This window comes from Numida meleagris, chromosome 1 (genome assembly GCF_002078875.1).
Source record: "Numida meleagris isolate 19003 breed g44 Domestic line chromosome 1, NumMel1.0, whole genome shotgun sequence".
NCBI classification, from domain to species: Eukaryota; Metazoa; Chordata; class Aves; order Galliformes; family Numididae; genus Numida; species Numida meleagris.
Genome location: NC_034409.1, coordinates 89,905,514 through 89,925,428, shown reverse-complemented (window position 1 = coordinate 89,925,428; position 19,915 = coordinate 89,905,514). Strand labels below are relative to the sequence as shown.

Here is a 19,915-nt window from a genome sequence, read left to right as displayed (position 1 = left end):
CACTGAGCATGAAAATCCAACACAAGACAAAAAATCTAAATCTAAGACAAGACCGTGTTAAACTGTAAAAGCTAATACATTTTTTAACCAGCATGATTTTAAATATAACATGGCACCTAGAGAAGATGGGGAAATTGTAAAGCTAGAAAAATGTATTTTTGTCAAAAGACATTTTAAAAGATGCACATAGTGTGTTTAAGACCAGCTTAGATGGGGTCCCGGGTCTAGGTACCAGGTCTGGAGGTTGGCGGCCCTGTCTGCGGCATGGGGGTTGGAACTTGATGATCCTTAGGGTCCCTTCCAACCCAAGCCATTCTATGACTCCATACAGCAATATCAATGTGTTTCACAAATTTCTAATTTCACAAAATACTCATTTTAAAAGGGAAATCTTAGAACACTCCTGGCTGCCCTCTCCCCAAAACAATCTCTATTATTATCACCCTTTCTCTTTCCAGAGCAGCAGATACCGGTTTTTAATGGTGTGAAGCAGTCTTCTTTTTTTTCCAGTTATCTTTACTGTTAGGTAATATCCAAAACCATTAACCACGTTTTCAAATATAAGAAGTGCTAAATCCAAAATGAAGTATGAAGGCTTTTAGTTTTCATTCATATTAAAAGCAAAACAAACAAACAAACAAACATAAACACCACAATAGCTTCTGTTTGTTTTACCTGCTCAAATTTGGTGGTCCTAGTCCACCTCAAATCAACCCCACACTTCATCTATATCAGACAAAATCCTCTCTAAAGTCAAGTGAAGCCTAGAGGGGACTGGCAGAGGGGATTAAAAAGAGCCACACGCCTGCTTTAATAATTCAGACATGAGCCTTACCCCTCACTTCCCCAAAACCTCTTGCAGAGGATCATTTCAACTCTCAGTACACAGAGGCTAATTTCCCAGCAAGCATTCCACTGTTGAGATAAGAGAAGCCACAGTCCAGATGTCAGGAAAACCAACACCAGAGCCAAGCCTGATTGCAGGAGACAGCAGCCACCACTGGAGCATCCCAGCACCCATGTCAGGCTCACAGACTCTCTGGCGGGTTTGGGATCCAGAAGGACAGCTTCATTCCCTTTACACCTGCTGCTGTGAGAGATTACAGAAGGTGGTGACCAGTCAGCAAGGCTGCTGGAACTTCTGGCCATGGCAGCACATGGCGCTGGCCCACCCCGGCTCAGTGCTTGGCAACTGATCTGCAGCCATAGGAGCCCATGGAGGGATGGATCTCACTGTTTATTGAGTAATCCTCTTTAACCATAATTTAATTATCTAACGTTCCATCTTCAACATAAATAATCTCCAAGCAAGAAGCCACATTAGAAATGCCAACAACAGATGCACACAGAATAGGTGTTACGGAACGGGAATCAGTGCCTGTTCTGCTTCAGCACACATAGTCAAATGCAGAAGCATGGCTACTGCAGCGATTTGGCTGTAGAAGGTACACCTGGACAGATTACCAACTAGAGCACATGCGTGTAAGACAACAGAAGCTGTTAGTAATTGAAACCAGGAATGCCTGTGATCTAACATGGTGTTCATGTCCCTGTATCATCATGTTTCTTCACATAAAGACGGGAATAGAAAGATCTGCACAGCTAGGTAAAGAAGACATAAGCAAGTGCACAGGAGACAGTTTCAATTCTATCAGCTGGTAACCCCGTAGCTTAGGAGCTCAGTTCCCTCCACATGGACCCCTACACCCCCATCACGTCTATACTCTTGCCTGCAACCTGGAAAACAAGAGGGCAATGTCTTCCAGCCCCCCCCCCCAAAACCCACAGATCCAATTAGCACTCAAAGCCAATTTCAGGTCATGCAGAGCAACACTGTTTAGTATGCTAATCTCTATAGAGCCTGCATGTTAGGAGCACAGATATTTTTCTCCTGGACAAGAAGGAACTGTACGCATGCGTGTACACACAGAGCATGATTTAAGACACACCAGGGCTCTTCCTTCTTTAATATAAGGTTTACATAACTAATTCTGTAACTGAGAACAGGAGCGCAAGGTATTCACAATACTTGTTGTGGCTGAGCTTCTGTTATTTGCTAAGGGACCAACTATGAGAAACTCTCCTGCCTCAGAAAAGGCAGCTAATCTGGTCTCTAGCATTAAAAAACAAACAAAACAAAACAAAACACCATGAACAAGTTAAATTATTCCTGTCTCAGGAAGAGACATTTTTCATTACAGGATTGTCTCTATCTCCAAGCAAAGGAGAAGACTACTGGTAGGGAGGGGGCAAGAGGAAGGAAGGGGTCTAGATAGGAAAAATACAAGAGGTCAGGGACATAAAACAGCATCCAGACGATGCATGGGGACCCGGGTCAAGGTCTGTAAGAGGGTCTGTGTAACCCCACACAGAACATTAAATAAAATTATCCCCAGATGGGTCTGCAAAACAGCTGGCTCTGAAACAGGCATGCCACAGCACTCCTCATTGTTTGAAAGAGACATATATCAACAGAGGCAGTTCCAGAGGAACCAGAAAAAAAACTTCAAAAACAACATTTAAATAAATCAGGTTCCTTGCATTAAGACTCCTGAAAATTGAGAATAAGGTATTTAGATTAGTAGATGGAACACAAGACACTCTGTTTATTTACTTTACTAATATTTGGGGGGCTGCAAGAAGGAAGGGGACAGACTCTTTCACAGGGTCCACTGTGACAGAACAAGGGGAAATGGTTTCAAACTAAAAGAGGGGAGATTTAGACTGGATATAAAGGAAAAGTTTTTTTTTCAGTAAGGGTGGTGAAGCACTGGAACAGGTTGCCCAGAGAAGTGGTGTCCCTGGTGTCCCAAGGTCAGGCTGGATGGGGCTCTGAGCACCTGATGGAGCTGTAGGTGTCCCTGTGCACTGCAGGGGAGTTGGGTAGATGGTGTGTATGGGTCACTTCCAACTCAAATGATTCTATGATTAAAAATACAAAAAAAGCTTATACCCCACCATCTACAAATTCACAAGACTAGCACAACTGTCTATTTCACCAGCTAGTCTCAAAGGAGGAAAAGACTGGAGGTAGAGGGTTGTTGGTTCTGAGGACTCCAGAGCCACACAATGCTGGGAGTTTGCCCCAGGCTGGGTTTGGTGCCATAGGCCAAAGACTCAAGGGCAAATGAAGCACAGCAGGTGTGCTGTGAGGAGATTCACCTCAGAAATGCATTCCTAACGCTAAAGAAAATGGAAACAAAGATGCAGCCTGCGCACTCCTCCCAAAGGATACTTCAAGGACTGCTCATGTCTAACTCTAAAATTTCAATGAGGAAATGGGAACTCTTCCCTAAGTCATAAATGTGAGTTAAGCCATCAACACATGTATGCCTTGGATATGAAAACTGCCCACTCTCCACAGTGCTGCTTAACCCTGCCCAACAAACTCCACGGCCAAAAGCTTCTGAAAAGAGTGTGCAAGACTGAAAACCTGCCAGCAAACACTGTCTCTGAGAGTCTGAAGGCAAATTAACTGTGTAATTACTTGCCTTTTCCTTGAATTCTAGCTCTAGAAAGCTGTTCTTGCACAAGAAAGTAAATGGCATTGTACGAGACTGCTGTTTACCTTAACTAGATCAGGCAAAACTAGGATACTTGCTGGGATGGGTGAACAGGTACAGGCACGTGGCAACACATGAATGATCCCAAAATCTGCAGAACTGAACTACCTCATGCAAGACTCACACCTGGTGCAGCTCTGCTCTCAGTTATCCCCATCCTGGAGAGAAACAAAATCCTTTGTACTTTTGTACTTGGCTCTTCTAGAGCAAGCAGGAAAAAGAAAAGAAAAGAAAAAACCCACAACACTCCATTCTGGTGAGCAAAGTTAGCTAGTTCAAGAAATCAAAAGGCTCAACTTTCAAAAAACCCCAAGTATTAACCTTGGGAGCCAAATCTCTTTGTAACATTTCAAGCTCACTGCCTCAAGCCCTCCATCACCTCTGAAAACCTTGCCCTGCATTCAGTGCAGGTATTTTGTTATCTCCAGTAGCAGAACAGCAAAGCTCATCAATTCAGTGCCTGGCTGAAGAAGTCAAGCAGTCACCTCTGGCTCCCCATCACAAACGGAAAGCCTTTTTTCCCTTTTACATTACAGACCAGCAAGTTTTCACTGCTCCTTTTCTGACTAACTTGCAGCATTTGCAATAGTATCTACTCTTTTCTCTACAATCAATACTGAATGGCCTCCCTTGTATACACAGTAACACAGAGCACTACAGAATGTCACATACGCTTAAGCTTAGGAAGAATTTTATGGTATCAGACATTCAAGAAATCCACATGCAGCCACATAGCAGAGACTGCATTGCAATGTATTGCTTCTCAGAATCCTAGTAGTTGGCATTCAGCCATTAGTTACTAATTTTCAGATAAGCATGCCTAAATACACATCTTAAAATGCTTCCTGTTACTTCCACTTTAAAAAAATATATCTCAAAAGTATTTACTTTGCTGCTGTCGTTGGCATGCTGCGTACGGGAAGGTCAACATCACAGGTGATAAAAGAGAAAGGGAAAGTTAACACACAGACAAAGATCAGTCAATATGCGCCCTCACTCAGCGCACTTCAGAAAATGAACTTCAAGAGGTCAAACAAAATGCCCACTGGCAGGCTTTGGGAGGAAAAGTCTGAGGTTAAACATGAGGATACTATCTCTAACTCAGGAGGTCTCTAAGCTACAGACGGTGGTGAGAAGATGGTCACAGTGCGTGCTCACCCTTCCTTAGGCATCCAGCCCTGACTGCTGTCAGAGGCATGACATGATGCTGAATGGATGTTTGGTGTCACACTGCTCCCTCTCCAGCTTCAGGGGCGTAGAGGAAATACCCTTTTTTTCCACTGCTTGCTCCTCAGGTGGTGAGGAGAGGCAAGAAAAAGAATGGAAGAATACCGAATGTTAAGTAACTCTTAAAATTAGAAGAGAAGGGAACTCCTGGGGGCGTGAGATAGGACAGAAAGGCAGGTAGAAACCCAACACAACATTAAAGCAGCAAGAAAAGGAAAACACAATTTCTGAGAGACGCCCAGAGGGAAACCACTTGCTTCTTTTCTGCTCCAGTCTCCTCGCAGAGCTGTCCCAGGGTTACACTGCTTATAAGACAATCCACATACAAAATAAGGAGCTGTTTATTTGGGTGAAACTTAGATTTGTGAAATTATTCTGTAACTAACACTTATAATCAGCTTACACTGAAACAGACGGCAGATTGCATGCACCCTAGGCATCCTCGCATTTGTTGTACTGGGAAGAACAGGCAGGATCCAGACTAAATTTTACAACAGAAGAAAAAGACTCCAAAGCCAAACTTCATCCCAACAGAGAGCACGCCAGCCATTTGCAGGCTCCTGAATCAGTGCACGTCTATAGTGTAAGAAGACAACAATGCAAGTTGCAAATAACCATTGCATCAGCAACAGCACATTGCAGGCTAAATCTCAGAAGTCTTACACCAGCCACCGTATTAATACAAGAGAACTATTTTAGCATTGACTGAAAAGAAATGATGCCTGGTGCAAGAGCAGCAGCTGTCTAACAACACACAATCTAGAGCACCATGTGAACAAAACATGGAAAATACAGCACCCATTTAGAAATTTAAGGGTGTTAAAATTCATCAGGAAAGCTGCAGACTTGTCCACAGACACTAAAATTAGCAGTCCACACTTTTAAACAGTGAGAAAAGATTCTCAGCAGCATCTCCTAAGTATCCTTGAGATTTTAGCTCATTTTAGCTAAAATGCATCTCTCTGAACTGCCCCCTTTGCTCACAAATGGCAGTCTGGTAACGGAGGTGGACTCAACACACAGGGAGAGTTACTATTCCCCAGATGTACCTTTGATTAGGCTCAGAAAGCAGCACCAAGAAACACTGCTGTCCAAAACACAGAGTGAGTTCTGATCCTTTTTTATAACATGCGCTGGAAGCCATGAGAGGTCAAGGAGAAGTATTCACTCAGCCTTAGCAGCACTGTACGAACCGACATATCTTTCAGAAGGCAAATGCAGAATGCTGACCCATACATAAGAAATGTGAAACAGAAATGTGAGATGCAGCTCCCCAACACCAGCCTATACCCAAGAGGTGTGCTTTTGTCACTTAAGATGCAAGTAAACCGAAGTGAAAGCCTGTTCTCATGAACATTAGCAAAATAGGATAAGCAAGAAACGGCACTGAATGCTGTGCAACATCAGGAAATATCCTACAACAAAAGTCTGTTAGCTATTAGACAGCAATCAGAATTATTACTGTTGTAAGAAAACAACAAAGGTCCTCGTAGGCACTCCTGCTGCTGGCAAAGAGCTGCACAGAAGGTAAAGCATTTACAGAGCACTACACTTAACCACACGACTTCCGCCTCACCTCTCTCCCTGCGTCCCCACTAAATTTTTCAGAAATAAGAACAGGTTTTTAAGAGATTAACGATCTGAAGAGCATTTCCCAGGAGCTTCAGCCAGTTAAAACACACAACATCAAATTAAGACATTTCAAAGAATCCAAGCAGAAGAGCCATAATACTATGCAACAGCAGCCTACAAATGCCTCCACTGTTCGCAGTTTTATAGCCAAAGCCCTACAAAGAATCAAAACGTAGGGTACAGAGCATGCTACTAGTTCAGGTTTTGCCCTTCCCCAGACAAAACACAGATTATTTCAAGATCTTTGTCCCTTTCACAAGGAATATTTAAGCCTCAGACAAGAGATTGCTACAAAGTCTTGAAGTACAGAAGTCCAGTCTACCCCTACACTGAAAGGAAGCACTCTGCTTTTATAGTACAAGGAGATCCACTTTACTGAAGAAAATGGGTGTTTAAAAAAAAAATCAGTTCAACACTTTCGTAATTATCTTCCCTGGGCAGCTTTAAAGTATTCAGATTTTTGCCTGGCCTTTTCACACTCCCATACTTTCATCTCTTAGCAGGTCAACACAAGAAATTCACTTCCTATCCATCATCTATAGATGCTTAGTACAATCACTAAGATCTCCCAGAATTCTCTGAGATTCTATAGAAAAAAATCTCTCTACTGATGAAAAGAACCATCTTCATTAATCCGGCTGGCAGATGCATTCTTCCCTTCTGATCATTATGGGAGTTTACAATTCTAATAAAGCTGTACTCACATCACATTATTCAGATTACAAAATCTCTGGAAAAAGAAAGCTCTGAGGCACAGTCCTCTAAATCATCAAAAACACTTCTTATTCCTAGCTGATAAGCTCTTTAAGAAAGGTTATGTACATAGTTGACTGCTAGGGAAGAGTCACAGGCATGGCCAGGCAACCAATTACCACTGAAAAAAATCATCTTGTAAGCAGAACTCAACTGAAATTATAATCAGAACCCTATTTTCTACACGAAATATAGATATTTATATATATTTTAGTCCAAGCTCAGAGTGAAACCCACTTATCTACCATAAGCCAAGGCTTTAAGTTATATGCACAGAGCCTGAAACAACAGTAGAGGTGAAAGCCACATCCCTGAGCATCCATACTGAAAGCTAATAACAAACTCAGCATCACTCCTGCTGACTGTTTCAGCATTTGTCTATCTCTGCAGAAATATGCCATGGTTGAATACTGTCGAAGTGCGCACATCAGGAATATCAAGGACAAGCTAAGACCATAGACCACTTTTGGAGTTATGGGAAACATCCTGCAGGGAAGAGTTTAAATTGAGGCTCTTTAATTTCTGCCTGTAAAGGGAGGGAGTGGAAGGACAGACTTCCTCAGGCTGATTTCACATGCTTCTGCTAAGCCTGGATGTCACTTAGTTCAGTGCTTGTCCACATACTGTCCTTAAATGCCAGAAATATAGAAACACAGAATCACCAAGGTTGGAAAAACCGCCAAGATAATCTAGTCCAACCGTCAACCTATCACCAATATTTCCCCACTAAACCGTGTTCCTTAGTACCATATCCACATTGCTCTTGAACACCTCCAGAGACGGTAACTCCACCACCTCCCTTGCAGCCTGTTCCAGCATCTGACCTCTCTTTCAGAGAAGAAATGCTTCCTAACATCCAACCTGAGCCTCCCCTGGCACAACTTGAAGCCATTCCCTCTTGTCCTATCTCTGGTTATACTGGAGGTCAACCCCCCACCTAACCACAGCCTCCTCAACAGTTGTAGAGAGTGATAAGGTCACCCCTGAGCCTCCTCCAGACTGAGCAATCCCAGCTCCCTCAGCCACTCTCCATAAAACTTGTGCTCCAGACCCCTCACAGCTCTGTTGTCCTTCTCTGGACATTCTCCAGGGCCTTGGTGACTTTCTTGTAGTGAAAGGGCAGAGGAAAGAAAACACTAATTGGTTCCACTTAGTTTCTAGCTCAACATTAAAAAATAGTAATAAACTTGAGCAAACTGAGAATTAAAAGATATTAAGTATGAGAAAAAAAATCTAGAAATGGACATTACTATTTTTTTATTACTATCACCATAAATTCAAAGAGTATTCTGCCAACCATTTCATTTTAGAGCTTACCTGCTTTTAAACTTTACTTTGTTACTACTTGAAACTCGTGACAGCTTCCATGCAATGCATAATTCAGCACACATGCGGCAGAAATCATAATCAGAATTATAACTTCGAGTCACAGAATAACTGTATAATCCAGTAGCAGTATACTTATGTAACCGCAGTGGTCTAAGGCAATATTCCTTAGAGTTCTTTAGGCCAACTGATCCATTGGAAGAGATGCCATACCGGTCTTTATTCCAACAGAGATGCAGTGAGGAACCTCTGTACAATTTCACTCTCCTACAGAGCTAAACAACCCAGACAACCTGACAAAACCCTTGCCAGCATTCAAACTTCTGACGCTGTTGAGACGACTGTTTAGGTAGAAGCAGGGGATTCAAATGGAGGAAAGAAACGGCTGGCAAAAGATGACTTCATGTACAGAAATAGACATGCTGAAAGAGGGCAAGAGAGAGATTCCACCCTCCTAAAAACAACAGTATCTATCACCTGAGAAGCAGAATTCCCTGTAAATGAGTTCTATTCAAATTTCTCAATGGCCGTTCACCACACTTTTTCTATTTCAATACATAGCACACACGTCATCTTTTCCAATAAGGAGAAAAGCTTTGGCCCAGGAAGGCCAGCTGGGAGATACTTTCAGGCTCCTGAACCAGTGCCACGGATCTCCACAAGTTCCCACAAACGCCCAGATGACACTGAATGTAGGAATCTGCCCTCTCCACAGGATGCAACAGCTGAACAAAATAGGGGAGCCATATTTGCTCCATTTTGCACCTCTTTAGAAAGCATGTGTCCACATCCAGAACAACCAAGTTTAATTCAACAGAATATGTTGTAGCAGACACAGCTGAATTGGCTCACACTCAGTAGGATTTACCTCCATGCAGGATTGCCTCTGAAGTACTAAAGACCTCTGTTTTAAGTAGTGTAAGGGTAAATGTAACACTCAGAAGGGAATTACTACAGAGGCAGTACATGAAACTGCTCGAGTGGTATTTAGGGGTCCCGCTAAACAGACAGGTCATTGGGTCACTTTTCTGTCGTAACCTAGTGGCATACATTCAAGATTCCAAGGAGGTCTTAAAGGTAGGGGCATTAATTGCCACAAGTTAAAAATCTCCTTGGCTGTACGTATTGAAAACAATTGCCAATTTATGATTTATATATTTCTAAGGCATGTAAAAACAACCATTCATGGAGACGTGCAGAGGGAAACGGTGATGTTAAATAGTAATGAGAAGCACTCAAGTAACTTTGAAGGCCAAAGTTCTTTGCTTACCCACTCAAACAGTACAGGCAAGAGCAGGGCAAACTTCCTCTCAACAACCTCCACGTGCAAATGCCAGGCACAGCCAACACACATCTGGCTGTTTTGCATCAGAAAGTGGGCACCAAGCTCACGCAATCACTGGTCAAGGAACAAACTTGTTGACTACTGCGTCACCCAGGACATGCCTCCATTCCTCTCAGGCCAGACTACGTATGTTCACTCTGAAGTGGAGCAAAACCAGTAATTCATTCCACATAGGCCCAGCGAGGCCAGCCTGCAGGCCGGACTCATACCAGCATGCTCAAAAGCACAAAGTTCTACCTTCACATTACCAAACTCCCTGCAATTAGCTGTCCTCCACCACTCTTTTACAGCACAAGGTCTTATATCAGATATGTTTGTCCTCTGACAACAAGCACAAGGCTTCAAGCCCAAAATTGTTTCATCATATTACCCCAGTCAACACGAGAGTTTGACAGCTGAGTAGGAAGAAAATATATCTAACCTACAACAGAGTCCTCTCAACAAGCCTTCAATACCTCCAATATACACAGGTCCTAAGATAAAGGTCCTAAGGTGGTCCAGCATGCTTCACTGCTAGATCTTCTATGAGCACATATCCCCACCTCCTCAGACCTAGGCAACCTTGTTGTCATATTTCCCTTTACCTCCTCTCCTACATATCCAAGGTCAAATAAAAAAAAAAAAAAAAAAGACTTCATGCCATTAGACCAAGACAACAAAAACCATCATTGTGAAGTTGTAACAAAGCTTTCGTCACCACATCATTCAAAGAATCTGCAGCCTGGGTCATTGCTTCCTACCTACCAAAACCTCCAGACATCTTTCCACCCCCATGTGCAACCTGCTTGTCTTCAAGGTGCACAGTGTGAGTCAGTGACTGATCATTTCCCTGGCAAACTGCTTCTCTGAACACATTTTAACCCAAGCATCAGGCACAGAAAATCTCATGTTAGTGGCCTCTTCTGAGAAGGAAAGTTAAGTTGCAGAACTTTCATCCCAAGAACTGTCTGTTCATTCATGACAGACACGCAACCTCACTGGTGCCACACTGGTCTGCAAAGAAGACTCTAGAGCAACAAGGCAACTGACCCCAAATTGTCACTCGTGCGACAGCAATACTCATGCTGTACTTTGACCAAACCTGCATACACAAAGAGAGTTCTCACCTCCATGCACCAATACCAGAAGCGTGAGAAAAGAGGAAAATACAGAAGCAAGAGAAGCCAGCTATTCACCTGATGGCGTACACTTGTTCCAGGAAAGCACTGTAAGGGGACTAGCTTCTTGTTCTAGATAGGACCTTTTAATGCAAGTAAGTCTGGGTACGGAGATGCCTTGTCCTGGCATGTGCCTGATATTAATCTGTATGTTACTGGCCTCTGCATGAAGAACAAAGTGTCTCTCAGCTTCAGGCAGGAAGAAAAATCTCCCTCTATATATACTAACAAAATCCAACTGCTCACACTAAGGGGGTCAGCATAAAAATCTTCTAAATGACCTTTAACAGCTCCTTGGCAAGTAGCTTTGGCTCATCTCAGTTGATCTCGATAGGTTTACCAGGAAGACAGAGTCTGGAACAGGCACGCGCTCTGTGCCCTCCAGTGCTGAGCAGGAGCAAAGATACCAGCTGAAGTCTCATTTGTTCTGCTATTTCGGAAGCACAACCCCACCCAGCAACTCTATTTGCAGCGCTGCAGCCACCCCCATCAGCCATCCCTTTCAGGCTCCAAAGGCAGACACTACAATCAATTCAGACACCACAGCATGCCCTGCAGCCACACGCACCCCGCTTCAGTCCTCGTTTTAAACTCTGCAGGAGTCCACAATTAGATATTCCATTTACCTGCCAGTGGTGAGCAGAAAACTTTGCTCAGAAAACTTGGATATTTCAAGATTTATTTGCAGAGCTTCAAGACTTGTGACTTCTACCAAGGCTGTTTTCTGGTGATAGCTGCCCCAACACCACAGCACCATGCAAACACACATTTAACTCATTCTTCCATTTTAAACAAGCTATTCCCATTCTCTCTGGGGGGGCATGTCCTGCCCCAGCACTCTTTTCTCACCTACCTCCGATTTCTAAGAACAGCTACAATTCTGCGCCCATCAACTCCTGTTATTTTCTTTTCTTTTCTTTTTTTTTTTTAAATAAAAAACCTCTCAAACCTAGGGTAGTGAGTAGTTTTGCAGCTATTGACAGGTGCCTATCAATACAGCTGCCTGCATCCAGAGCTTAGTCAATAGCTTTAATGTCCATTCAACACTGCTTTAGGACAGAACCATGGGGCTGAGGTTTACCTTGCCACCTCCCATCTCCAGACTATCAGAGTGATTTTGTCTCTGATAAGCTGTCACACCATTTGCTCCCTCCCTGATGGAAGCCTGCTCCAGGCACGTCAGCTCTCTAAACCAAGATGTACATACTGCATGCCTCGTCTAGAACCAAACCGTGAGATCAAAGGGAAACAAGGTTGATGCAATAGATTTATTACTTTGCATTAATTTAAACCTCCAAATGAACTGAATATAAACAAGCACACTCCACAGACAATGGAAAGGCTCTTCACACAGACAAATTTCATCCACCTCCCAAAACACGGGATGCTGCTGGGCTTCACCAGGCTTCTGAAAATCAGAATACTTCCTTGGTTACCCAGAGAAGCTGTGGGTGCCCCATCCCTGGAGGTGCTTAAGGCCAGGTTGGATGGGGCCCTGGGCAGCCTGAGCTGGTGGGGGGCAGCCCTGCCCATGGCAGGGGGTTGGGGCTGGGTGGGCTTTGAGGTCCCTTCCAACCCAAACCATCCTGTGATTTGGGTAAAGGTGGAGGTTGTAACATCGGGTGTATACTATGGGTAGTGCTCTGAAAGTACAAAATATTTTGTGTCTATGGCAAAGGTCAGAGGAAGACATATCACCTGCCCCACCATCTAGCACCCTAAGTAGGATTGGAGCACAAAAGGGAAAAATCAGCACCTCACTGTCTATTCCACTGGTTCCCACTAACAAATAATTGCCTGTTTTCCACCTTGGTATTACTCACTGTATTCAGGCACAAACGCATGGAAGTACTAATAAATCAGATGTTACTGGGGAAAAAAATAGTACTGAATCTTACACGATAACTCACAAGCTATACGAATTCTGTATTTTTCTCTAGATGATTATAGTTGGTACCCTGAAAATTTAGGAAGTGTCCTGTATTAGCTCAGCATCTGCTTCATATTTAGAAGCTATTCTTTGCAAACACAGAGGTCACGTTGCTTTTAAAGCAGCTACTGCCAATTCTCTTTTGCAGTGCAGATTTAATAGCAAATTCCACTGCCACAGGATTCACTGTGTAATAATGAAGGGTAGTGTGTCAATAGATGAAACCGAACACATCAATAAGAAGCTGGCAGAGGTCCCTATGGATGCCTCTCTTGCAACAATCATTTTAATGCGTGTAGGAGAACAATGCTGTTAGAGCTGCTCAAAGATTCCCCACAGTCACGCTGCATCAAAGCCTGAAATACAATGCTAAATTCTCTGCAGTTGGAGCTAACAGTGGAACATGCACAGAAACAAAGTCCTTTACACTGGCAATTATTCTTCTGAAGGCTGACAAACCTAAGCAGAATGAGTTTTTGTCAGGACCAGCCTCTTGCTAGCCAACATCACCCCAGTCATAGTCCCACCAAATTCCTTTCAATGGCTGCCGATATGGCAAGAAAAGAGCGACTCTGAAAGCATGAAAGCATGCAAACTGCAGACATAAAAAAAAAACGTGAAGCAGCACAGCTAAACCACATCTTTAGGGAAGTCGGCAGAAAGGCAAGCCCAGACGGATCAAGCCTATTAAACAGGAAGGGTAGGGCAAGTTCTCCAGTTTTGGGGGGAGTAGCAGCAGGAGATGGTTTACAGCCAGCATGAAGTGAAGGACAAAGGGGGACACCTGGAGAAAAGCCTGAGCGAAGAGCTGAAGCCAGAGAACTGAAGTTACAAACTGCACATAAAGTTTACATTGATTTTTCAAAAAGCCACATTTAAGAAAGATGATACACACTTTGTCTGCTGAAGCAGCTGGCTCTTACGAGCAGATACGATCAGTGATCCACACAGACCAGCACAGTTTCAATATTGGCGACTTTGGAGAAGGTGAAAAAAAAACAAAAAACTTCTCTACACATTTACAGAATTCTGAAACTGGAATAAAAAAAGCAGCTTCCACCTCCCCACTCCTAATTCCAGCCATAATCCTTTGACACCTTAAAAGCAATGACAGAGTGCTTTCTCTGAGACGTGAGACTAATTCCCTACTGAGCTTTTAGAAACTGATGCTCTTCCAAGTCTTATAATGTGGCCAAATTTGGGCATTTTTCACAAGAACAGCAAAAGCCATGTTCTTGATGCAAAGTTAACTCCAGCCAAATTTCCAGCCCTTGCTCAAAAGCACGGAGGTGATACAACTTCTCAGCTTAGCAGCTGCAATGTTATTATTTGTTGGAGAACAAGGAGGGAGAAGTGGCCAGGAAAAAAAAAAAATCCTGCTTCTTCTTGCCTTCCCCATTTCCAAAGAGGAAAGGTTGGAAACAATTGAGCTCTTTTTTGTTTATTTGTTTGTCTTGTAGGGGAGAAAAGGAGAAGAAAAAAAAAAAAAAAGGTAGACACACAGCACTGAGAATTTCAGCCTGAAGTCCTGCAGGATAATAAACAATTTAAGAGATGTCCCTCATAACACAAAGTACCAAGCAGACATACTACAGGCATTGCTGGCAGCCCTGACTATCAGCAGCTGTGACAGCTTGCCTGTGAGCTCCAGTCTTTAATTAGTTCTCATTCCTGAAGTTCACAAGTCAATTAATTCCAAAAACCGTCTTCAGATCCTTTTTAAAAGGAGTAAAACATTGTCCAGGATTCGGTGTCTTAATAACTTACTTATTCTTCCCATAGCTCAGCTAACAATTCAGTTCTTTTACAGCATCCATGCAAATGCCATCTGGCCATAGAGATTATCACAAATTAGCTATTTCAGCTTACTTCAGCTCTTCTTTGTATTTCTGCAGCGCTATTTTGCCAGAGCTACATACAGACAAAATTGTTCTTCGGGCTGCTCCTTCAGAGCCAGTCATGTAAGACTCCTCCAGCAGCTTGCCTCACCTACTGCAAGGGGCGGAAGCCCTACTGCAACATTGAAACAAGCTTCAAGCAGTCCCAGGACAAACTTATTGGCATTCCCATAACAGCTGCATAATATTAGAAGACTAAACCAAAGTGCTTAGCAATGCTGGTTCCTTACAGCAGAAAATACCAACATCCGAACACACTTGCTTACGTGACAGTCTCTACCTTTCTTCTTCAATTCAGTTTGGGGGTACTTTCTTGATCCAAGGGATGGTACACTTCCCCTATGAGGACAGGCTGAGAGAGCTGAGGCTGTTCAGCCCTGAGAAGAGAAGGCTCCGGGGAGACCTGAGAGCGGCCTGTCAGTATCTAAAGGGGGGCTGTAAGAAGGAAGGGGACAGACTCTTTAGCAGGGTCTGTGGTGACAGGACAAGGGAAAATGGTTTCAAACTCAAAGAGGGATTTAGACGGGATATAAAGGAAAAGTTTTTTTCAGTAAGGGCGGTGAGACACAGGAACAGGTTGCCCAGAGAGATGGTGGATGCCCTGTCCCTGGAGACACCCAAGGTCAGGATGGATGGGGCTCTGAGCACCTGACGGAGCTGTAGGTGTCCCTGCTCACTGCAGAGGAGTTGGACTGGATGACCTTTAAGAATCCAGCTCAAACCTTCCTGTGATTCTATGATTCTTCAGGTTGGGAACAAAGATCATGCAGGAAATGGCTAATTATTCCTGGGCAGAGATTGAAATGCTGTACCCCTAGACAATGCTACTTTAGAGATATCTAGACAACAGGCTTCATCACTTACTACCACTTAGCTTCTAAGGAAGCAGGACCTTCAGTAGGGCAGGCCTGGAAGGTTACTACAGCATCCCCAGGAGAAGTCAAAAGCAAAGCATTAAAAAGATATATTTCCATTTTGAGAGACATCCTCACTTTATACTCCATCAAACGTCCTTTCTTCCAGACTTAGAGACCTTGACAGACACTGGCACAACCCCTACTTTAACTCAGTTCTTATTACTAATGTTTTGCTCAAGTTCTTTCCAAATTAACTTCCAAGTGATTGATTTCTTTCTGTATCAGGAATTGTTCAAATTTTCAGATAATGTGTCTATTCCTCTGCCTCCTAAAACACAGGTCTTCACACACATATGCATCAGTGAAAGGCATCTAAAAACAGGCAACAGAAACATTCGCTTTCTAAAAGTACCTAACTGAGATATGTAACTGTTTCTCCATTAAGAAAATATATAGATTTGTTTTGCAGTTAAGTATTTGAAAAGGATTACAGAGACTGGAAAACAGCCACCAAAAAATGACACAAAACCAATTTAACTCATAGGTTTTTTTTAGATGCGAAAGCTGTAATCTGAAACGTCCCTGAGCATTTGTTTATGCAGATAGATAGATGGATATGTATTATTTTTTACATGCATTCTCCTCTAATCAAGCATGCAGTTGCATTTCTAAATGACCCCTACTGCTTACTTCAAATCTTGTCGAGGCAGGCTTATACCTCGATTCGGGGATTAGAGCCAAATACAACAGAGGCTACCTAAAGAGAACAAGCTGTTGCTGTGTCAAAACATAGCAATCGAGAAATCTGGAGAATACAGATGAAGAATTTCAGAAAAAGCACCTGTGCTCCCTGAAAAGTAGTCCTGGACCTGGAAAGATGCATGAGAGCTGGAAAAAAAGGTGACTAACCTTGCTAACCTTAACACAGGATGGAAAGGTAAAAACACTTCTTAAACCACCCTTGCTTTGATTCCCGCATTTTCCCACAGCCTGCTCTGCTCAGGTTTTTGTGAGGCCTTCTCCTATGCCTTTAGCCCGGGATCCACCATCTCCTTACCCGCACTGGCACTGACAAACAACAAAGGTGCTGCATCCAGAAGAAAGGCTGAGAAAACATTTGCCACAGCTGAATACTTCGGCCATTTGCTGCATTATTTTGTAAAAATCCAAATGAAGCAATCAAGTCTAAGTACACACAAGGGACTGTAGAATCATTAGGGTTGGAAGGACCACTAAGGTCACCTAGTCCAACCACCAACCCACTCGCACCATGCCCACCAACCATATCCCTCAGTGCTACGTCTAAACTGTTCTCAAATGCGCCTGGGGATGGTGACTGAAGCACCTTCCTGGACACTGTGTGCCAATGCACTCTTCCATACCTCAACTCCTTCCTGCCCCCTTGGTTATACAGAAACGCACCAACACTTGCAGCACATTGGTTGAAAGAAAGAGACAACTCTCCTCTTTATCAAAGAGCTGCTAGAAAGCGCAGGCTGGCAGCAGCATCCCTCTCAGCACAGAGAGGAGGGGCACCTCCCCAGCCTCTCACACACCGATCTCTGAGCAGTTGGAGTACCTTGCAGAGCTGCCAAGTACCTATAGCAGCAGACATCCACACCCCAAATACACACACCGAGAAGTTCAGGGTTCTTCCCGCTGAACACAACAGCACTTTCAATTTTAACAGTATCCTGTAATTTAAAAAAAAAAAAATCCCCAAAACTCAACTCAGAACATTCAGACGAACCACAGCTTGGCCAGCCACATGCACATTTTAAGTTATTATGATGATTTTGTCTGGAATTAAAAAGGAAAAAAACAGGACACTTTTCTCAATTTTTTCTTTCTCTTTGTTGCACGATCTTGAGAACTTTATCTGAGACCCTGACTTCCTGACTGTCCTACTTGAGAAATATCATTCCCTTTCTGTTTCTATACAGCGCTACGGCAGTTCTCCCCTGTTTGTCAGTCCTTTTCCCAGCCCGCGCTGTGAGAAGCGCCGAGATGGCCAGCCCCAGCCACCAGCAGAAGGCACATTGACACCTCCAAGCAGAGCGGTGTGCAGAGGGCTCCGCTCTCCCACACCGACACCCCGGCCCAGCTGCAGGCTGGCTTTCTGCCCCGCAGCGCTGCCGGCGGAGGATCCCGCAGCCCGGCCACGGGGAGAGCGCTCTCTGGCAGTTATAGAAAAGAATTAGTCATCGCGATGTCAAAAGTACAAGCACCAACTAAGTCAGCAAATACTGTTCTGCTCGAAGAAAAGCGTTGCTGGGCGGGGTGCGAGGGCACACTGTTAGCAGCTCGCTCCCTCGGACCCGAGCCCGGCGGGGTTCCCGCTCGCTGCCCGCCACCGGGGCTCGGCTGCAGGGCACCTCCCCGCCGGCCCCCAGCCCCCGCAGCGGGCACGGTTCTCACCTGGACACCTCCCTGCTCAACTCACCTCCGCCTCGCCAACGCTCCCAACAGCGCTGCAGCCCGACGCTGCCTCACGAAGCAAAAAAATTCGAATTCCAATAAAAAGAAACGCACCGCCGCCCAGCTGCTGCGCCGCTCCCGCTCCGAGGATCCCGCAGCCTCAGTCCCCGCGCGCAGCCCGGATTCCCGCACGCCGACCCCAGCCCTTCGCACCTGTGCGGCGGGGCCCGGCTCCCGGCGGGCCGTACCCAGCGGCCCCCCCTCGCCCCCGAAACTTCTCCAGCCGCGGCGTGCGGGCAGCTCCGGCCGCTAACGCCCGCGGGCGGCCCGGGCAAGGCGGCAGCCTCCCGCCGGAGGATAGCACGGCTCGGCGGCGCCGCCCGGCCCCCGCCGCCCCCCGGCCCCTTTCCCGCCGGGCGCCAGCGGGCCTGCCCTGCCCTCCCCGCTACCTGCGGCCGAGCGCAGCCCTGCCCCGGCCCCCTCCCGCCGCCCGCGGGCTCACCGAGCAGCAGCAGCAGCAGCAGGAGGAGCGGGAGCGGGCAGGGCGCCCTCTCCCCGCGCTGCCCCATGCCGGCGGGTGCCTCTCCCTTCGCGAGGCGGATGGCGGCCGCCGCACACGCTCGCCTCTCCTCCCTCCGCCCGGGGACCGGCGGCCGCTCGCCTCCCGCTGCCCTGCGAGCGCTCGGAGCCGCCCGCCCGCCCCGACCGGCCGCGCCGCGCCGCGCAGCCAACCACAGAGACAAACTTTCCCCAGCGCCCGCCCTCGCGCGCCCCCGCCCGCAGGTAGCGGGGGAGGTGCGGGTCCGGCCCGCCCGGGCCCTCGCCGCCGAGAAGGGAGGGGAGAGCCCGGCCCGTCCGCTCGCAGATAGCGGGGCTGCGCGGAGGGACGCCGCTACCCATCTCCCCGCGCACGTGGCGGGAGAGGCCGGGCGGGCGGCGGCTGTGGGCTGCCCGGAGCCCCGCTCCGCGCTGGCGCCGCCATGGCGCTGCCTAACCCTGACCCCCGGGCACTGCCGCTTCAGCTCCCTCCGCCGTGTTAAACGTGGGCGCTCCCTCTGTGTGCGTTTCGCTATTCGCTTCCTCGGCTCCTTCGGGCCTGTGTGGTGGAGCCAGGTCCGTCTCACGTGTTTCACCACATGGGACACGTCTGTGTTCGGCCTTGAGCCGCTCGGCCCTCTGCCCCCACCAGAGCATGGCCGCTGCGGGCTTCTCCCCGGGCTTCTCCCCAGGCTTCTCACGCCTGGGCCTGGAGCTGGGCTGGGTGCTGCCGGCAGCAGGAAGTGCGTGCCGTGTGTGTACCTGCGGATGGTTATCAGGCTGCGTTTTAGGTCGGACTTTGTCATTCATTCTGTCGCGCTTTACCGTAGGGAGGGCGTTGCCTGGTAGGAGTGAGACAGAACCTCCTCGGATGGGTTGAGAGAACTTTCACCCTCCGGCCACGATTGCCTGAGCTCCAGACCAGGCGAGATGTGTGTGCAACACATAGCCCTGTCCTGCCGAAGTTATCCTGGCTTCAGAACGGGGCTGCAGCTGCCAGCACGATGCCTAAACCAAACAGGGCTGCCTTCGTCTGTGTTAACAATGCCTCTGTGCCCGCTTGTTCGTGCCACCTGCTTCTATCACTCTACTCTGCCACCATTCAAATACATTTCTTCTGAACTTCTTCACTGAAAAACATTCCTGTCTGTAAGCCATGTCCCTTGCATCAAATTCAGAAAACAGAGGAGATCTCTCCCTTTTACCCATCCACTTTCATCATGCCATTTGAACTACTGATCCTTCACCAAACTCTAGTCCAAATATCTCCTC

At 46.1% G+C, this 19,915-nt stretch overlaps 1 protein-coding gene across 2 annotated transcripts in view; it reads right to left on the bottom strand.

Moving 5' to 3' along the window:
• PTGFRN (prostaglandin F2 receptor inhibitor) overlaps nucleotides 1-18,827 on the bottom strand; it is a 65,227-nt gene extending 46,400 nt beyond the window's left edge. For both annotated transcript variants that reach the window (XM_021402281.1, XM_021402289.1), the window contains exon 1: nucleotides 18,609-18,827. In XM_021402281.1, coding sequence (XP_021257956.1) covers nucleotides 18,609-18,675 — 67 coding nt within the window. In that variant the 5' untranslated portion in view covers nucleotides 18,676-18,827. The remainder of the gene's footprint in view (nucleotides 1-18,608) is intronic.